Genomic DNA, 22482 nt, shown 5'->3' on the forward strand with positions numbered 1-22482 from the left:
ACATAAGTCTGCAGATACTTTGAAGAAAGTAGAACAAGGCAATGTTAATCACTGAATAATCTACCATCAACCTTATAAAATGCAATTGTTTTCATTCAGTATACATTTTTATATTAAGGATATGTAAAAACATATAATAGGCAGTACATATAGACCTTTAATTCTGTATGTGTAATTTGTTTGGTATAATTGAGTTTAGTTGGACAGTCTAGATAGAAACACATAGATTATGGCAATAAAAAAAAAAACTTTTGCATTCATAGGAAATTTCAACAAAGAAATAAAATACCTAATAAACAATTTATTATCTTTTATTTTTTAATCGTTATTGCCTAAATTGGACTCCAAAATATTAGTAACAATTTGGGTATTGACTAAAGGGTATTGGAGGGCAATTTGAGAATCACACTGAATGTTCTAATTCAAATACAAGCAATTTGGTGTCGTCTAAAGAATTAGCATAGGTCAGAATATCACGCAAAGTATGGATGTAATTTTATTTATAAAATGCAGAGTATTCTCCAAATTACTTCAGGATTTGCATAGTTCAAGATTTTGTTTTGTGGCAAAAGAGCATTATAATTTAACATTTCCCCACTGACTTTTTATACAAACATAGAATGGGATGACAGATAAGAACCATTTAGCCCATCTAGTCTGCCCAATTTTCTAAATACTTTCATTAGTCCCTGCCCATATCTTATATCTAGGATAGCCTAATGCCTATCCCACACATGCCTAAACCCCCTTACTGTTTTAACCTCTACCATTTCAGCTAGAAGGCTCTTCTATGCATCCACAACCCTCTCTGTAAAGTAAAACTTCTTAAAATTATTTTTAAACCTTTGCCTCTCTTATTTAAGACTATGTCCACTTGTTTGGCAGTTTTTCTTTTTTTAACTATAAAAAGTTGATTATTTTTATGTATCTAAATGTTTTTATAATATCCCCGTGCCTCGTCTTTTCTCCAAGTTAAACATGTTAAGATCTTGTTTATGCAAATCTTATTCTCTGGAATGGGATCACCCACTCTGATTAATAAACATTATTATCTCTAAGAAGTATAGAATAAGTCTGGTTCTGAAACCACAGTTTCTAGTTTTTGCTAAATATAGGAGAAAATAAAAGACTGAAAGGGCTCTTACTAGCTAAGCATTCAGGATGGACACTATCTGACTGCTCTTCCTGGCCTCCTGATCAGATTGATTTACTTCAGCCACATTAGCCATTTTTGTTGCAATAATTATTCCCTGCTGTGATTGGTTCCCCAATGAAAGGCAAAAACAAATTTATTCGAAGCTGAGTAGAGCTGGCGTCTATCTTTTTTTTCTCAGGAAAAAAAAATGTAGTGGGCTTGGGCAGTTGACAAGTCATCCTCCCTTCCAACCTGTGAAGAACAAAGCTTTCCCACACATCTAGTCTGAATTATAAGTGACAGTCCCTCCAACTGTGTCTGTGGATGTAGCAGATGTAGCCACACTGTAAAATGCCCCGGAAGAGCAAAACCACTTCAATGAAAGGCATTTTTAAAAATGGGGAGCAGCGGCAACATGAGTAATTTAAATAACAGTAAACTCTCTTGTTCCAACATTATTTTTTTTGAAAATGTTCCTTTTTCAAATGAAATAACAAGTCTTGCTGCTGCTGCTATAGACATTTTTTCTTTTGATTTAAATTGAAGGACAGTCACAGACTCTACATACTGTATGCATGGGTAAGATTAGTTGTTCCTCAATGCCATGTAAAATAATTTAGGTTCTGACTGACCGTCACTCAGGTCAGATCAACCTCCTGTGAAGCTAAGTTTATGAGGCTTATCCAAGCTGGTGCATGCTGGCATGCTGGTTTATGCTTTGTTATGCTGTGTGATCTATTGGTACTAAAGAGGTTTCAAGAGAGATACAGAGATTGGTCTTTGGAGAAAAAAGTCCCAGCTCTTTCAGAGAAATCATCTTATTGTTGGAGAAACCTAAACACTTTGGTCTTTAAGACGGTTCTGTTACAACTTCAAAGAGTTGAGCAGAGGTTCTTTAAGAATGTCTACAGGCCAAATATTAATTAACTCAGCTGCTAATAGGGGACCTTAAAAAAAAAAAAAAAAAAGCACAAGGTCCTTTATGAACACTTCATGAACACAGGAACACAGAATAAGCAGGACGCCAGCACAGGATCTCAGGAGAGACAACTAGCTCAGATTTCCAGGACAAAAGTACCAGGCCAACAAAATCATTAACATTAATGAACTGGCAAACAAGAAGGGGTGAGGCTCAACTAAATAGGGAGAAGTTAGTTACAAAGTAAAGCCAGCTGGGAACAGAGAGATATCTCAGTCTGGGTGTAGCAGCCTGCAACAGCACCACAGACAGGTAGTGGCCCTGTGAGGCCCTGAATCAGACAGTGTAAAACGAATCATGACACTTTTTGTGATTGCCGTCGAGCCATTGGTCACAATCAGTCAAGGATCTCTAGGATAAGATGTGACATGAGAAAATACAAGTGTTTACTGTTCTCTGATAACATTTTACTTATTGTCACCAACTCTTAAATCTACTTCCAAATCTCTAATCACTCAACAGTATGTGACCTTATTTGTTTATAAACTCAAGTGAACAAAATGTTCTGTCCTATTTGTGGGCATCTGAGACTATGTTCAAGTAGCTGTGGATAAATTGCAATATATTTCCATGTTTTGTGGCATTTTAGTATAATTAAAGCCTTTTGTACTGCTATATTCTGGTTACTGAAATAGCCTACTGAGGTAAGTCTTCACCTTCACCATAGGGTCATGCATGTTGCTGAATGATAGACCATCTCTATTAAAATTGAATAGGATTGTCCTGCAACTCATATGCGGGATTTTACTGAAGCCCATATCTAAATTGCTAGAAGGTGGAATACCTTACATAGTTACATAGTTAAATATAGAAAGTACAGATACACCTCCTAGTGGATAGAACACACTTTTAGTGGGTAATAGTTAACAACAAAAAATTACCCTTGCACTAAATGTATGGCAGATAAGGACTCCTCCAGGTCCTCAATAGATATGGGTAACAATGGATCTACGATACAATAATAACAGAAACAAACATAGCATAATACTGTTAACTTTTAAGGGGGAGTGGAAATTAAATAGTAGTTCACACTCACAAACCAAAATTGATTGTAGGCATATTGTATAAGACGGTGAGTATCTCAGGGTAGATGGACCATCATCATATACATGGAAAGGAATAAAAAACAAAATAGTGCAGAGTATCTTGGTAAAAGAATATTATTGTATCGTAGATCCATTGTTACCCATAGTTACATAGTTACATAGTTAGATAGCTGAAAAGAGACTTGCGTCCATCAAGTTCAGCCTTCCTCACATTCCCATTCTTGAACATCTCCAAATGATAATAGGTTATCTCACCATGAAGGAGCACAACCATAATCTCCTCAACTCTGTCCCAAGTTATAACAAAAGTAGGTGTCATTGGCTGTTTTATGTCACTAGTTCAGTGAGATATATATCACTTAATGTAGCATCCAAGTATGTTGCCAGGCCTCCTTAATAGGTCTCCCTTTTCTCTGTATAATGAATTGCCATATGTGGGTTTTGGCATTTGCTGGGAAGGGGGAGTGTAGTTTGTCCGTGTGTTTCTCTCTATCCGTTTCCTGTGGTCAATAATATTTAATGTGATCTTGATAGTCAGTTATACAGTATACAGTGATTATTTGCTGTTAATTTGCTGTTAATATTACTGCTTCCAATGTACCATATTTCAACATATTTCAACCATAGCCTTTGATTCTATTGTTCTCTTTTTTTCTGACTGTGTACTGCCAAAATGTAAAAATGTCAATGTTTTCCTACTTGAAAAAAAATAATTATATTGGCTTACACTAAAACGTGTTTTGGATAACAAAACAGCACTTCAGAAATATGGTACCAAAACACTTTTTACCTGTCGTTAGATATCGTGAAAGGTCTACTGGAAGCATCATGACCACTTCAGTAATTTGAAGTGGTCATGGTGTTCTAAATCTGTATGTGCAACTTTTAAATCTGAAACATTGCATATACAGAGTTAAAGCACATTGCTGTTGGAGGCGTAATTCCATCTCTGGTGGTATCATTAGAGAGTTCTGTGCTAGCTAATATTAATTATGGGCATAGCATGCTGGTGACAGATGACCAATGGCATCACTGGCCACTCTTCTGTGTTTCCCAAGTCATTCTCTCAGCCCATCCTTTTGGGACATCGCTCCTCCTGCAGTAAGAGGGAGTGATATCACCAGCATATTATCAGGCTCCAGGAATAATTTGGCATTATGCAGGATCCAAAGTGAGCTAGCTTCTTTCTTTCTTTCCTTCCTTCCTTCCTTCCTCTCCCAGCACTGTGTATTACATTACATTTTACAAAATACTACTTAGTTACTTATTTCCTCCAGATCAATTTTTTATTATCAATGTGCAATCTGCACATGAAATTATTGTTTTTAGTATGTGTTAGACATGTATCCCCTTTTTCAAATAAATTCTATTGTTTTTGAAATAAAAAGAATCATGTAGTGAATGGGTTCACAAAATGTTAAAGTCAAAGGAATTAAAGTTAATATTTTAAATACATAAATCATCTACGTACAATTGTAGAATATTGAATTTTTACCTGAGTATAATGACCAACTGGTGCATTTGTCGTTATTGCTCCTACCCCATATTTAAAGTCCTTATGTTCATCGTACCAAGCTTGGATTGCTTTCTGCCAACTGTGTGGCTTACTAGCCATATATAAATTTTCTCCACATACAGAACCTGAAATAAATTGTATACTGAAAATTAAAAGTAATTTTCTTAAGCTGCCTAAATACTAATAAACTAGGAAAGAACACAGCAAATTAGAAACTTAGATAATACAAAACCAACGTTATAAGAAAATTGACAATATGTGAATATGACTTTTCAATGTTACCTGTATTTTGTTATCTAAGCATATATTTTTATTTTGAATAAAATATATATAAGCAAAACATTGACATATATTCCATTTTAATAATTAAAACATTTAGACCTTTAGACCTTGATATACTATTGTTGGATAAGCTTTCCAAATGTTTTAATAGTTTTAGATAAACATTTAAAATTATATTTTCAATTAAATATCAAAAAATATAATATATATAAAATATAGGTACATATAAAAAAATTCAAATCATTTCGTAATTAAAACATTTTTCATAATATTTCATAATATTAAATCTTCTTATCGGTTAATTTGGAAAACCGATCCAGCAATATTAAAGCAAGGCCTTGCTTTTTAACCATTAATTAAATGTACAATTTTTAAAAATAAATTATACATTGAATCTGGGATAGTTTTTTCTTATTTTTGTGTACCAAAAAAAAATGTATAAAAAAAAAATATTGAATAAAATGTTGAAATTAATTTGTAATTTGTGTTGGCCTCTTTTGTGATGCTTCACTTTATTTTAAATATATAATATCTCACAAAAGTGAGTATACCCCTCACATTTTTGTAAATATTTTATTATATATTTTCATGTGATAACACTGAAGAAATTACACTTTGCTATAATGTAAAGTAGTAAGTGAACAGCCTATATAACAGTGAAAAATTTGCTGTCCCCTCAAAATAACTCAACACGCAGCCATTTATGTCTAAACCAATGGCAACAAAGGTGAGTACACCCCTAAGTGGAAATGTCAAAATTGGGCCCAAAGTGTCACTATTTTGTGTGGCCACCATTATTTTCCAGCACTGCCTTAAGCCTCATGGGCATGGAGTTCACCAGAGCTTCATAGGTTGCCACTGGAGTCCTATTTGACTCCTCCATGACAACATCATGGAGCTGGTGGATGTTAGAGACCTTGCACTCCCCCACCTTCTATTTGAGGATGCCCCACAGATGCTCAATAGGGTTTAGGTCTGGACACATGCTTGGCCAGACCATCACATTTACCTTCAGCTACTTTAGCTGGTCGCCATGGAGGTGTGTTTAGGGTTGTTATCATGTTGGAGTACTGCCCTGTGGCCCAGTCTCTGAAGGGAGGGGATCATAGAAACATAGAAACATAGAATGTGAGGGCAGATAAAAACCATTCGGACCATCTAGTATGCCCAATTTTCTAAATACTTTCATTAGTCACTGGAATTATCTTATAGTTAGGATAGCCTTATGCCTATCCCACACATGCTTAAACTCCTTTACTGTGTTAACCTCTACCACTATAGCTGGAAGGCTATTCCATGCATCCACTACCCTCTCAGTAAAGTAATACTTCCTGATATTATTTTTAAACCTTTGTCCCTCTAATTTAAGACTATGTTCTCTTGTTGTGGTAGTTTTTCTTCTTTTAAATATAGTCTCCTCCTTTACTGTGTTGATTCCCTTTATGTATTTATTTATGATCATGCTCTGCTTCAATGTAAATCTCTCTATGCCAACTGACAATGCAAAGGCTGTTTTATATAGGAATGATTGACAAGAAGTCAAGGTGGAGGCACTGACCTAAAGGACAGAGATAAATTCTTCATATCTCAAAAACATATATGTACTAAATATAAGGTTAGAAGATATAATATTAAAAATATAGTAAAAGTGACAGTTCTCTTTAACCCCTTGAGGACGCAGGACGGTTCAGGACCGTCATCGGCATTTTTGCGTTGCCGACCGACGACGGTCCTGAACCGTCCTAAATTTAAAATGTACTTACCCGATCGCCGTCGTTCCCCCGGCGGCGATCGGCGGTGCTCCCGGTGTGGGGAGACTGCCTGCAGCCCAGACAGTCTCCCCATGGCGGTTTAGGACCCCTGGGGCCATGTGATCGCCCAACAGGGCGACCACATGGTCACAATAGGTGTCCTAGACTCTGCCTGCAGGGGGACTGTCTGTGCTGACAGGCAGTCTCCCTGCAACTGTAAAATCATAAAAAAATTTAAAGTTATAGTTAATAAAAAAAAAATATTATTATATATGTGTATATATATGATATATAGACATATATTATACCTATATAATATATGTCTTTATATCATATATATAATGTCATGCTAAGTGTATTTTTATATTAATATGTACATATATTAATATAAAAATACACTTATAATTAATTTGCACACGTATATATATAATATATATAATAACTATATATATTGTATATATATATTATTATAAAATACGAATAATAAATAATTTAAATTAAATTAAAAAAATTAAAAATAATAATAAAAAATTGAAAAAAAATTATATATCTATACGAAATTTTATTCTAACTGTATTTTGATATTAATATATATATATTTATATCAAAATACACTTAGAATGAAATTGTATATATATCTATGTATATTTAAATAAATAAAAAGAATGCGAACTATTCATATGTCGATATACAAAATTACATAAATAATTATATAAATATACACGTAGACTTCAAATATATAAATATGCATATATATTTAAATTCTACGTGCGTATTTAGGTAATATTTTTACATAATTAAGTTATTTTATTGATTGCAATTTAAGGGACCTGCCTGCCAACCCAGGCCGAAAGACCAGAGAATTTAATTTGCTATCACTGTATTTTACCCTGTAACGTTCTACGACACCCTAAAACATGTACATGGGGGGTACTGTTTTACTCGGGAGACTTCGCTGAACACAAATATTAGTGATTCAAAACAGTAAAACATATCACAGCGATGATATTGTCAGTGAAAGTGACTTTTTTTGCATTTTTCACACACAAACAGCACTTTTACTGATGATATAATTGTTGTGATACATTTTCTAGTTTTGAAACACTAATATTTGTGTTCAGCAAAGTCTCCTGAGTAGAACAGGACCCCCCATGTACAGATTTTATAGCGTTTTTGAAAGTTACAGGGTCAAATATATAGGTCAAATATTTTTACATTGAAAATGGCCAGGTTGGTTACGTTGCCTTTGAGAGCATATGGTAGCCCAGGAATGAGAATTACCCCCATGATGGCATACCATTTGCAAAAGAAGACAACCCAAGGTATTGCAAATGGGGTAAGTCCAGTCGTTTTTAGTAACCACTTAGTCACAAACACTGGCCAAAATTAGCGTTCAATTTAGTTTTTTACTTTTTTCACACACAAACAAATATGAACGCTAACTTTGGCCAGTGTTTGCGACTAAGTGGCTACTAAAAAAGTCTGGACATACCCCATATTGAATACCCTGGGTTGTCTACTTTTAAAAAAATATGTACATGTGGGGTGTTATTTAGCAATTTATGACAGATAACAGTGTTACAATGTCACTATTGATACATTTTAAAAATGTATGTTTTGAAACCGCAATATCCTACTTGTACTTATAGCCCTATAACATGCAAAAAAAAAGCAAAAAGCATGTAAACACTGGGTATTTTTGAACTCAGGACAACATTTTGAATCTATTTAGCAGTTTTTTTCATTCGCTTTTGTAGATGAGTAAAAGATTTTTCACATAAAATTCAAAAAACGTGTATTTTTTTCAATTTTTCATCATATTTTTTCATTTTTTTTAAATTAAATTAGATGAGATTATATAAATAATGGTATGTAAAGAAAGCCCCTTTTGTCCTGAAAAAAACAATATATAATTTGTATGGGAACAGTAAATGAGAGAGCGGAAAATTACAGCTAAACACAAACACCACAAAAGTGTCAAAAAGATGCCTGGTCGCAAATGTACAACATCGCAAAAAAAGTCCAGTCCTTAAGGGGTTAAAGTACCTAGAACTTTTATTATTTTCCTCAACAAAGTTTACTGGTGTATCCAATAATTGTTGTTTGTTTTAACCATTCTGTTATAAATGTCAACATATCAATTTTAAGACCATATATTGGCCAATTTTCCTTGGTGAAATGCTGTAACAAACAAAGATGCAAATAATAAAATGAACCTATCTAATTAAATTTGACTTACTAGGAATTTCTCTCTCCTCTGATTTGCTATGTGCATGAGTGCATTTTTTGGCCCAATTGGCTGCACATATTGCGGCTTCATCACTCCATTCCTTTAAAGATTATTTTCATATAAAAAAAAACAAAAAAAACATACAATAAGCTATACAAAGTTGTAAATAGTCTGTAAAAGAAAAAAAACAATTGGAAAAAGACAGATAAAATGTGTATGGCATTTCAAGTCATTTGGTGAAACACCAATGGTATACAAAATTCCTATTGTTAAGTCATAAATATATAAATTATATAATTATATGATAAATTATTTATAACTAATGTATGCATTTAATTCAGCTCATAAGTACAATTACCAGTTTTCCTGATGGATGTCTTGAGTCAAGAGAAGACATCTGGAATGTTTTGTGGAACCATTCAACCTTTTATGCTGTTTTTCAGTATTTCAGGTTTGTTTTTACAGTGTGAGGAAATGAGAACAATCTCTCTTTTAATATATCAATGAAAACAATAGAATCATGTAAAACAAAATCATGGTGGAGTCCCAAACAAATATGCTCACTTCCTTAGGAAGGAGAGAAAGTTTTGTATCAGTTAAACTTATATCTACATACTTCTTTATCACAGATAAGACAGACAGAGATACTCACAAATGCATTTGGACTGTACAAATGGGACATTTATCATAAAATGCATTAATGGTCAGATAACTGATGCAACTAATAGAAATAAAAAAAATAGAAGTTTGGGACATTAACCCCTTAGTGACCAGACTGTTTTTCAATTTTCTTACCAGGGCTGTTTTTAAATTTCTGAGGTTTGTGTTTAGCTGTAATTTTCCTCTTACTCATGTACAGTACCCACACATATTCTACACAGTTTTTGTCACCATTAACTGGTCTTTCTAAAGATACCATTATTTTCATCATTTCATATAGTTTACTTAAATTTTTTTATAAAATATGATGAAAAAGTTTACAAAAACACACTTCTTCTGACGTTGACCCTCAAAATCTGTTATGCATTTACAACCGCCAAAAAACAACCATGCTAAATAGTTTCTAAATTTTGTCCTGACTTTAGAAAAATGGTCCAGTCTTTTTTAGTAGCCACTTAGTCGCAAACACGGGCCAAAGTTAGCATTTATATTTGTTTGTGTGTTTCAAATGCAAAAAACTATTCTGAACGCTAACTTTGGGCAGTGTTTGTGACTAAGTGGCTACTAAACAAGACTTAACGTACCCCATTTGCAATAACTCGGGTTGTCTTCTTTTGCAAATAATATGCCATAATGGGGGTAATTATCATTCCTGGGCTACCAAACACTCTCAAAGGCAACATAACCAATCTCGTAAATTTAAATGTGAAAAAAAAGAAAATCAAGCCTTATATTTGACCCTGTAATGTTCACAAACACTATAAAACCTGTACATAGGGGGTACTGTTATACTCGGGAGACTTTGCTGAACACAAATATTAATGTTCTTAAAACAGTAAAATGTATCACAACAATGATATCATGAGTGAAAGTGCCATTTGTGTGTGAAAAATGCAAAATAATTCACTTTCACTGACAATATCATCGCTGTGATATGTTTTACTGTTTTGAAACACTAATATTTGTATTCAGCAAAGTCCCCAGAGTAAAACAGTACACCCCATGTACAAGTTTTAGGGTGACATGGAAATTTACACGGTTAAATACAGTGCCAGCAAATTAAAATCTCTAGACTTTCGGCCTGGGTTGTCAGGCAGGTCCTTCAATTGTCAGGTTGTCAGGCAGGTCCCTTAATTATGTAAAAAATATTACATAAATATGCACGTAGAATTTAAATATATATTCATATTTAGAGATGAGCGAACCCGAACTGTGAAGTTCGGGTTCATACCGAACATTACGATTTTTGACCCCGACCCCGAACCTGGACATTTCAGTAACAGTTCGAGTTCGGTGTTTGGCGATTTAATGGCGTGCTTTGAAAAGCTGCAGGGCAACCAATCAACAAGCGTTTGACTCTTGTGCCTTAGAAGCCATCACAGTCATGCCTACTAATGGCATGGCTGTGATTGGCCAGTGCAGCATGTGACCCAGCCTCTGTATAAGCTGGAGTCACATGAGCTCTTATTAGTGTAGGGAGAGGATGCTGCAGCTGTGAGGGACAGATTAGGAAAGAATTCTGGTGTTGAATCTGCAAACTACAGTTATTATTTATTTTTTATTTTTTTGCTGTGCATATCAGTTTAACATCCACGCATGAGGTATCCCAACGACATTCCTCCAGCGTATTTGGAACATATATATAACAGTTGGGTCAGCTATAAAACATGCACAATTTTATAATTATGTGATGAGCAAAATTGTTGGATTCGTCGCTTAGCTTATGTGGCTGGTTTAATCAGCAGGTATTAATATTCTTAAGCAAGTATCAACATATGTATCTAACACAACCTTTCAAGTTTAACTTTGATTATCTAGCTTAGAATGACATACTGGCTAGTCAGACGTGGAATTGTCTAGTCTACATATGCATATTCATACAGTGATTCACTACCTCTTCTAAGCAATATAATAGTTTGCTTAAAACCTGAGTCTGCATGTGTGGTTTATATTATATACAAAACAAGAGTATGCACAGATGCTTTTATGAAGTGCTAGCTTAGTTAAGATAGATGTTTAAATGAAATGCCACCAGGCTGATTTTTGGCATAATGGGTTATCATCTGCGTTACACAGGATGCCCAAACCGACAGTTACTGTAACATAAGCTGTGATTATAATTACAGAGATGTCCATGTAGCGGCAAGTATCGCCAGGGAGTTATCTTTTAAGGCTGTCGGTGGTGAGTTCCACGGTGTACTCCTTAGATGCCTTTCGTCATGAGGAGCTGGGATCGTCGTTGGTTCTGGCATTGGGAGAGTTGTTGAGAGGCATCCTGTTCCCAGGCTTGGGGGTGACCCTCGCGGAGTACCCAAGGGTCCCACTGTATTCCGCAGCCTGATTTTCGATCAAAGTGTCCTCAGATCGCCGTGTCCACAGTACCCGGTCATTAGGTGAGTACGGGTGTGGTGCTTTGCAGCCCATAGTGTCCAGATGCAGGTAGCGATATGCTGGAGTTGGTGTGTGGTAAGGACCTCTCTGGGCTCTCCCCCAATGTTGGTCTGTGGATTTGGTGGTAGGAAGCGAGTTAGTCGTGTCACTGTCGGCCATTTTGTGAGGGCCGCATGGTAGCCTTCAACTGTCGGCGCTGGGTCGCCCAGGCTTTTTTCCAAGACGTTTGCTTGCCTGGTGGGGACCGGAATAACCCCCACCGGTCCAAAGGGGGGGGGTAAACGGAGCCAGGAGGGCACCAGCTGCGTTGCGGTTCTCATTAGCCGGGGCAGAAAGCGAGGCAGCGGCCGTCCGCCCCACTCCCCTCCCGTGTAGGCCTCAGTCCCCCAGCCCCAGAGCATCTCACCAGGACCCAGAGCCACCCAATATCAGAAGCTCTAACTGCACCGGGATACTCCAGGAACATACACCACAAAATTCCAGGGTGTTCCAAGTTGAGTAAGGTACGTTTTTCCAACATTATTAGCTGGATTCCTCAGGAGCCATAGTGACTTGCAGCCTGCTAGCATGGCCGCCCAGCCCCGCCCCCTAAAGTTATTATTTTTGTGGGTGCTATACAATATTTTTGTACCCTGCCCTGAGCCCAGTGCCACAGAGAAATAAGCAATCAGTCTGTTTGTTAGATGGGCACTTGCAACTGCATGTGTGCCAGGCACATTACTTTAATCCTGTTCTGGTAGCTCATTGGGCAACATCTAGGCATTTTTAAATACTGCTGTGACATGGCAGTTTGACAAATTGAAATGTTTATTGTGCTAAAAAGTAAATTGGGGGCGTGCACTTCATATCTGAGAGTCAAATAGAACCGTCAAATACCGTGGTTACATCGCACTTTGAAAAATTCAAATTTTTTTGGTGCTAAAAAGTTAATTTGGGCGTACACTTCATAGCTGAGAGTCAAAAAGAACCGTCAAATACTGTGGTTACATCGCACTTTGAAAAATTCAAATAGTTTGGTGCTAAAAAGTAAATTTAGGGCATGCACGTTATATCTGAGAGTCAAAGAGAACCGTCAAATACTGTGGTTACATCGCACTTTGAAAAACTCACATTTTTTTTTGGTGCTAAAAAGTAAATTTGGGGCGTGCACTTCATATCTGAGAGTCAACTAGAACCGTCAAATACTGTGGTTACATCGCACTTTGAAAAATTCACATTTCTTTGGTGCTAAAAAGTTAATTTGGGGCGTGCACTTCATATCTGAGAGTCAAAGAGAACCGTTAAATACTGTGGTTACATCGCAGTTTGAAAAAGTCAAATTTTTTGGGTGCTAAAAAGTAAATTTGTGGCATGCACTTCATATCTGAGAGTCAAATAGAACCATCAAATTCTGTGGCTACATCGCACTTTGAAAAATTCTATTTTTTTGGGTGCTAAAATGTAAATTTGTGGCGTGCACTTCATATTTGAGAGTCAAATAGAACCGTGAAATACTGTGGTTAAATCGCACTTTGAAAATTAAAAATTTTTTGGGTGCTAAAAAGTAATTTTGTGGCGTGCACTTCATATCTGAGAGTCAAATAGAACTGTCAAATACTGTGGTTACATCACACTTATAAAAATTCAATTTTTTTGGGTGCTAAAAAGTACATTTGTGGCATGCACTTCATATCTGATAGTCAAATAGAACCGTCAAATACTATGGTTACATCGCACTTTGAAAAATTCTAATTTTTTGAGTGCTAAAAAGTAAATTTGTGGTGTGCACTTCATATCTGAGAGTCAAATTGTCATGATTCGGGAACCTAACACGCTAACAGGTCACAGAAAGTAAAGGGTGCAATACCGGTCCTTAGAATGGCCGGGTTAAGCACACTAAGAATAGTCAGAAGACAAGCCAAGTAAAGGGAGCCAGAAAACAGGAGAACGAGAAACAAGCCGAGGTCAAAGGAATGGAGAATACAGGAGAATCGGAATAACAAGCCAAATAATCAGTAACCAGAGAGACGCATGAGCAGACTGCAATACAGGTATCACAAGACCACAACAGGCCATTGAGAGACAGGAAAGGTAAGTATATAAATCCTATGGTTAATTCTGATTGGATAACTTCCAATCAGAATTAACAATCACACGTGGGAGATATTTACACCTCCCACTGTGATTATTGTACTGTGACTTTAACGCCGGGTCACGTGACTGACCCTGGCGTTCGTAAAAGCGTGCGGGCTCCCAGCATGCAGCGTTATACATGCTGCCGCTGGGAGGCGAGGAGGAGGACGCGAGCGGCGCCTAGAGCTGAGGACGTCGCTCGCTGACAGGTAGGGGAAGGGGAGACCGCCGGCGGCGAGGGACTGAGGGTGAGTGCTGCAAGAGGATTGCAGCCTCCCCTTACAGCCGCTCGTGGTGCCCTAACACAAATAGAACCGTCATATACTGTGGTTACATCGCAGTTTGACCAATTCAAAATTTTTTGATGCTAAAAAGTAAATTTGGGGCGTGCACTTCATAGCTGAGAGTCAAATAGAACGTCAAATACTGTGGTTACATTGCACTTTGAAAACTTCACATTTTTTTGGTGCCAAATAGTACATTTGCGGCCTGCGGTGCATTTCTTGCAGTACAATAAAACCCTTAAATACTACTGTTACACTGAGACAGGGAAGTAACTGTATTAATTACGCCTGTCACACTGTTGTGTGACCTCTAGAAATTTTTTGACTTTAAGACACTGGCACTGCCTTACTGTCAGTGAACTTAATTGTTGACTATTGGCGGTTACATTGTCGCCTGACATAAACCATCTGTTAGTTTGGTGGGTGAATGCAAAGAATGAGGAGAGCGTCAAATAAGGGAAGTGGCCCTGGTCGTTGTGCTGCTGGTGTTAGTGGAGCTCCTGTTGCTGGGAGAGGACATGATCGATCTGTGCCAGCTACACGCACAAGTGAAACACCTTTCTCAGGTGTGAGTAGGCGACAGAACCTTCAGCATTATTTGGTAGGCCCGAATGCCGCTCTATGAATGGTGAGGCCAGAACAAGTACAGGCGATAGTAGATTGGATGGCTGACAGTGCCTCTAGTTCCTTCACATTGTCTAGTTCCCACCCGGTCCCCTGCTGAAAGCTCAGAGTTGGCACCTACAGCCCGTAACCATCTGTCTTTCACCTCAGCCCCTTGCAAATCAGCCAAGCAGTCTGAGCCACAAGTCGTGCAGCAGTCTCTTATGCTTTTTGATGACTCTGCTGGCGGGGTTTCTGTGGGCCTTCAACCTAGCCCTGCCCTAGAAGTGGAAGAGATATCCCGTTCATTTTTGAACTATTCAAGTGATGTGGGAAAAGTAAAACACATCATAAAAAAGAATTGGCACATTCTTAGACGTTCGTGCAATGCATGCATCAATTCATATATAGTTAACAAAAACATAAAATAATTTGTTTCCACTGTAACCAATAGAAAATATAAAATCAAATCCTTTATTTCCTGTCACACAAAAAATAAAATTTACTTGTTAAAATGTACATGTGGATATCAGTATGTCGGTAAGACATCCAGACCGATTAAAATTAGAATTAGTGAGCACATCAGGAATATTAAGAAGAGTTTTATTAATCATAGTGTATCTAAGCATTTTTTTTAGAAAAACCTAACTCAGACCCTAGTACTTTGGAATATTATGGAATAGAAAAAGTGATCAATCATTGGAGAGGAGGCGATTTAGCGAAAAGATTGAGCCTACAGGAGTCAAAATGGATTTTTTGAAATGAGGACACTAACTCCTTTAGGGCTAAACATAGATTTTGAGATCAATTGTATTGTATAAGCCTCTAATCTCCCTCTCCATTTTTATGCTCTATATCTTCTTCTTTTTTATTATTTTGTATTACCTTTTTATCACTGGAGATAAGGGTCTTTTATATATTTTTTATATATTTATTATATATTAAAAATATTGTCTGTGATTTATTACCAATTAATTTGGATTATTTATATGCTTCTCATAATATGCACATGCATCTAAATTCTTATATATTTAATGCCTTCTGTCATTTCTATTTCCATATTTTCCATCTATGTGCACTTTATGGACATTATGGGCATGAGTGCCCACTTCCACAATGGACTATGGATGCTGGATGCCCCTCCTCTGGGACGTCTATAAGAGATTGATTGCCGCAACACGATCGTATAACCGTAGTCAATTAAAGCTCTTGGAAGAGAGCTACATATCGCAAAGCGGTTTCTGTTTTATCTCAGAATAAAGCTACATAAAAAAAACAGTGCTTATTTTGCCTCAGCAATGACATTTAAACAGGGCATGTCTTGAGAAACACAATAAAATAAAACAATGGGGGATTTTATAAAAAATTATTATTATTTTTTTTAATCTCTTCTACAAGTTCTGTAGCTAAGCCGATCCACCCCCTTTCTGCCCAGAACTTTTATATTCACACAGCAGTGTCCTATCAAGTTCTTCTCAAACAGAAGCATGGTGGAAACAATGAACACATTTGGAAGCTATAAAAGAGTTACATGAAAATAGAAAACAATCACTAAAATCAATAAATTATTAAATATACACATTATATTTAAATTATATGAATTAAATAAAATACTCACATGTGCTGTAATAGGTATCAGAATGTTCTTCTCTCATTTTAGACAAGATAGGAATAATACTTTTTTTTGAGAATAGAATTTTTTTAGTTTAAGTAGTTGTCAGGTTGTTTTGGAATTTAATTTGGTCTTTTTGGGAATTGAAGAACAGAAGAATTAGAAGAAAGAAGCCTTTGGATGGGTACATATTTTTATTTTACAGGTATTAGATTAATTGCTAGGGTGAGGTGGTAATCTTTTTTTGTAATGTCTCTTTTTTAAGATGAATGGATAGAAAATAAACACATTATGCAGTAGTCTTTAAAAAAAGGACAATAAAAAATAGTTATTTATTTACCAATCTCAGCATGTTACTTGGAGTAGGCCTAACATTTGCCCTCAGTTCATTGTGTCTATCGACAATATAGCGTTTGACGTCATCTAGTTCACATGATAACTGTTCAAGAGCTTTTAAATCCTGAAATAAATAAATTAATTAATTAAACAACAGTTCTCAGTTTTAATGTAATTAATATAAAAAAAAGATTTAGGAAGTGATTGCAAGTTGTTGGTTGATTATAGCTGAGTAAACTCAATAAAGAACAATGGTGGTCTATCTCAGATGTAGTATACATCTAGTCCAAATGTTAAATGGTACATATCCCATAATGCTCTTACACCCATAATGCTGGCCAGGCATTAGGGTTAGTCCACAACATCTGGAGCTTTGAAGGTTGCCTACACTTGCTGGCTCATATGTCACAATCACAATCTGTGACTTAGACAGCCTTTTCCATTGTAGAATATCCAGTTCATTTGGGGTATTTAGGTTATTGTCCCCTGGTTTCCTGAAATTTAAGTTACTTACCTCTTATCCAGTGGAAGACCATCGCTTGCCCTAATCCAGTGGGAGATCATATTTTTTCCCTTGGGAAGTCATTGCTAGTGATAATCTTATAGAACAGGGTCCTGGATACAGCTTCAAGTGATTAAGCTCTCCTGCAGAGAGCATAGCTGAATAGCTGGTACACCCAAACACTAGTCAAGACTGAGTGAAGGGTGAAAAGGAACTGGTTTATTATGGCCAAGTTGCCTGCTTATGTACATGACCCCCCACCATGGGGTCTCCATTCGATGCAATACAAGCCCCTCCCAGAAATCTCTGTGCTTGTGAGATAATTGAGTTAAAGGCCAGTAAGCTAATTATCTCCAAGGAACAGAGAATCAAACACAAAACATAAAAACATAAAAGTACCCACAAACATCATAAAAACATATAATAACCCCACATAACATACATCCCCCAAATAGCCCTGATCTGAGCACCTAAGTTGCCCAAATAGTGCTCAGATCCATGCAGTGTAGGGTAAACACCATTGTTTCAAAGTTCTGACCGGCTGCATACATGGTTCTATGCCCAAAATTGTTCCAGAGCAATAGGTAATACAAAAAAGAGACAGAGTAAACCAAGCCCAATATGTAGGTATAAACGGTCATACGTACATAAGTGTCCAAAAATATTTTGCACAGTTGACCTCAAAGATAAACCGAGAAAAACAAAATAATAGTGCAATACGGTAGTGCAATAGGTATAATGTTTTAAGTGGTGGATAATTTAAAGTCACTACCACTCACATTCTTATGAGCTAATTCAGAGCTCTGCTGCTTTTTTCGCATGGACGGAACAATCCCCGTCTAAGGATCTATGTTGGTATGGTAGCCTCAGCTCCTTCAGATACAGTGCAATATGCAGAGCATATGTGAAGGCAAATGCAGAGAAAATCTCAAAATGGTGAAGTAAGTACAAATAGGTAAATCAAAACAAATAAATGAGGTATTCTACTCACATTTGCTAGAGCAGAACTTGCTCTAGTGTAACCAGCATGGGTGGTATAATCCCCACCTAGGAGAAGTACAAAATAGGAGAAGTATGCATATATACCACAAGAGTTCTTATCTGCAGAATATGTAGACAGTGGTACTTGTAAATAACACTTAGTATATGCATATTTAATAAAAAAAAGAGAAGAGTTTGGGATAATATCAGAAGGAAGGCATTAGACAGGATGGTGGTGGCACTGTAAAAGCAGAAAAAAGTGTATTTAATAAACTTCACCATAAAAAGCCATCATATAAAAGGGGAGTTAGGGCACACATATATGTGTGAATACGAAGTAAAATAAAAAAGTAATATGTTAAATATACATCAAAAATATAAATGTATATCTTAAAATATAAAAATGTCAAAAATATTGTTATAAGATATAATAAAATATAATAAAATATGGAGGTAGTAAAAGATGGAGAATAAAAAATGGAAAATATAAAAATTATGGGAAAGAATAAAACATGGAGAGATATATGGAAATAAAAATAGTTGGAAATAATGGTAATAATATATTTGAAAAAGTATGAATTTAAAATGATAAAACAAGTTTGGTAAATGAAAGTTTGTTTTATATTTTATATATACTACCTTCTTTATTTTGCAACAATCAACTGCTTCCTGGTACCAACATATCTTAGGTGGGGATTATACCACCCATGTTGGTTACACTAGAGCAAGTTCTGCTCTAGCAAATGTGAGTACAATACCTCATTTATTTGTTTTGATTTACCTATTTGTACTTACTTCACCATTTTGAGCTTTTCTCTGCATTTGCCTTCACATATGCTCTGCATATTGCACTTTATCTGAAGGACCTAGGTATCTTAGGGTACCATACCAACATAAATCCTTAGATGGGGATTGTTCCGTACATGCAAAAAAAACAGCAGAGCTCTGAATAAGCTCATAAGAATGTGAGTGGTAAAGACTTTAAAGGACCACTATATTGTCAGGAAAACAAACTCATTTTCCTGGCACTATAGGGTCTTTAGGTCACCCCCCCCCCCCACCCTCAGGGTCCCATTCTCGCCAGGCTGAAGGAGTTAAACACTTACCTTTCTCCAGCGCCAGGCTCACTCGGCGCTGGGAACTCTCCTCCCTCTGCCGACGTCAGTACCGAATGCGCATGCGCGGTAAGAGCCGTGCGCGCATTCAAACAGTCCATAGGAAAGCATTTCTCAATGCTTTCCTATGGACGACCAGCGTCTTCTCACTGTGATTTTCACAGTGAGAAGCACGGAAGCGCCTCTAACGGCTGTCAGTGCGACCGCCACTAAAGGCTGGATTAACCCTAGTGTAAACATAGCAGTTTCTTTGAAACTGCTATGTTTACAGCTGCAGGGTTAACACTAGAGGGACCTGGCACCCAGACCACTTTATTGAGCTAAAGTGGTCTGGGTGCCTATAGTGGTCCTTTAAATTATCCACCACTTAAAACATTATATCTACTGTATTGCACTCTTATTTTGTTTTACTCTGTTTATATTTGAGATCAACTGTGCAATATATTTTTGGACACTTATGTACGTATAACCGTTTATATCTACATATTGGGCGTGGTTTACTTTGTCTCTTTCTTGTATTGTATGTGCCAACAGGGTCCAGGAGTCCTTGTATTGTTCACTGCTGCCCGCCTTACACCCTCTGTTTAATATATTAGTGAGCGGCTATTACACTCCCTTTTTCCCAGAGCAATATGTGCTTTGGCCGGTCAACTTTCGGGAGCTCCTGCAGCCGAAATACGGGGTGCTCTGCCTTGCTCTCAGGGAGAATTTGTTCCACTTAGTCTCAGGCACCTTCCCTCCAAAAAGCGATCTCCTAGCGGGTCGCAGTCATTTAAAACCCCCGGCCATGGTCACCAAATGGCGAAAATAGTTCAATAACATTCATGGCTACGTACCACTGAGGCAAACGGGAACCACGAAGTCCACATACTGAAATTAGTTCCATAGGGGTCGCAGCTAGGTACTGCTGAGGACCATTTGTGTGTTTCTTAATGCGAACGGCAGCCAATGAGGTTTTGTTTGGTTCAGTTCAAAAGAAGGAAAAGTGCCAAAAATGGGGCACCAAGGCAAAGCTGCTTAGGGAGGCCAGGCAGGCTAACATCTGAACGGGGTCTTCGAATATTATTATCATTATTGGTATTTATATAGCGCCAGCTTATTCGGCAGTGCTTTACAATAACAGGGGGATTTACCAAATGAGACAATAACAAAGTGTAACAGAAACAATAGGTAGTTGAGGACCCTGCTCAAATGAGCTTACAGTCTAGAGGAGACAGCAAATAGACATGGTGGGAAATAAGCAGAACTGGAGGTGAGAGTGGAGTGTTGTCCTTTAGGAGAGAGCAAGAGGAAGGTTTGTGAGATAGACATGGTGGGAAATAAGCAGAACTGGAGGTGAGAATGGAGTGTTGTCCTTTAGGAGAGAGCAAGAGGAAGGTTTGTGAGATAGAAGTTACTTTTGGAGGCCATAAGCATTCCTGAAAATATGGATTTTGAGGGACTTCTTAAAGTACTGAAGACTAGGGAAGAGTCTGACAGGGGTAGGCAGTCTGTTCCAAAGGAATGGAGCCGCCTTTGAGAAGTCTTGCAAGCATGAGTTTGCAGTAAGGGTGTGAGCAGCAGACAGGAGAAGGTCACCAGTAGAGCAGAGAGACCAAGAGGTGGCATACCTATGAATCACTGAAGAAATGTAAGAGGGGTTAGAGTTGGTTAGAGCTTTATAGGTAAGGGTTAGTATTTTAAATTGACACCGGTAGGGTACAGGAAGCCAGTGTAAAGATTGACAGAGGGGTGAGGTGTGAGAGGAGAGACAGGAGAGGAAGATTGAAGAGGGCCAAGGAGAGAATTGGAATTGAGGAAGCAAGTCAGACGGGTGAAGGCAAGTCTGTCGAAAAGATTTGAGGAAAAGGGGAGAAGGGATATGGGACAATAGTTGGAAGGGGAAGTTGGGTCAAGAGATGGCTTTTTGAGGACAAGTACAACTGTAGTATGTTTAAGGGGAGCTGGGATAACACCAGAAGAAAGAGAGCATTTGAAGATGTGCGTTAACGACTGCACCAGACAAGGTGCGAGAGATCTAATGAGTTGGGGGGGATGGGATCAAGCGAACATGTGGTGGAACGAGAGGAAAAGAGAAGCGCAACCACCTCCTGTTCAGATATGGGCCATAGTCTTTGGGCAGGAGGCTAGATAGCAGGCTCCTCCAGAAGCATGTGGCATAGGCATGTTTGCCACAAGGTCGATCTGCGATCCTGGGGCCAGTGCTTCTCTGGCTTCTTACTATTGTGTGGAACTGTATCTTGCCCCTGATGTTAAATAGATAATAGGAGAAATATGCCCTAATCTGAGTCGGTGTTGCAGAAATCCTTCTTGACCGGGCCACTCACATCAATAGCCAATTCTGCTTCTACTGCTTATTTTAAAAACAATAATTCTTGCTGTTTAGTCATCTAGTACACATGTTATATTACAATTTCTATACACTGTGCTACTTTTGCCTTCATTTATCCATGTGCAGTTTCTCGAATTATTTGCTGGATACCTATCTCTATGGCTTTTAATCTTATACAAATGTTGTACCTATGTGATATTGATGCACAACAAAGATAAAGAATAAATAAATAAAAAAAAGGCAATTCCTATATTATTAATGAAAATACCTTAGAGTTGACTTGTAGTAGTACAGTTGTCAGAAAAATTAGCACACAAGCCAGCAAATTCATCTGTGGAAGAAAAAAGATGAAGATTTTAACTACATTTCAATTAGAAAAACAGCTGCAAGTCAGTCATATTATTTTGACTGCCAATTAGCGTTGGTGTGTAAAGGACATCTGACAGCACTTTGCTATTTTTTATAGAAATGTGATGTTTTGAATGGGTGCCTTAATTTCAGGTGCCTCAGTTACAAAAAACATGTCAAATTAGTTCATATGTTACTATGAACAGTCTCAAAGATAATGGCAGCAGATGCCACACATAGACAAATTGCATCGGCAAATAGGAAGAA

General features: G+C 37.2%; 1 protein-coding gene across 1 annotated transcript in view; it reads right to left on the bottom strand.

Moving 5' to 3' along the window:
- The window catches only part of LOC134585433 (serotriflin-like), an 83802-nt gene that overhangs the window by 47689 nt on the left and 13631 nt on the right, over positions 1-22482 (bottom strand). The window contains exons 2-5 of the mRNA XM_063440851.1: positions 22136-22198; positions 16942-17061; positions 8949-9039; positions 4656-4801 (exon numbers count right to left, since the gene is read on the bottom strand). Coding sequence (XP_063296921.1) covers positions 4656-4801; positions 8949-9039; positions 16942-17061; positions 22136-22198 — 420 coding nt within the window. The remainder of the gene's footprint in view (positions 1-4655; positions 4802-8948; positions 9040-16941; positions 17062-22135; positions 22199-22482) is intronic.

The sequence above is a fragment of the Pelobates fuscus genome, chromosome 2, assembly GCF_036172605.1.
Source record: "Pelobates fuscus isolate aPelFus1 chromosome 2, aPelFus1.pri, whole genome shotgun sequence".
In the NCBI taxonomy this organism is placed as follows: Eukaryota; Metazoa; Chordata; class Amphibia; order Anura; family Pelobatidae; genus Pelobates; species Pelobates fuscus.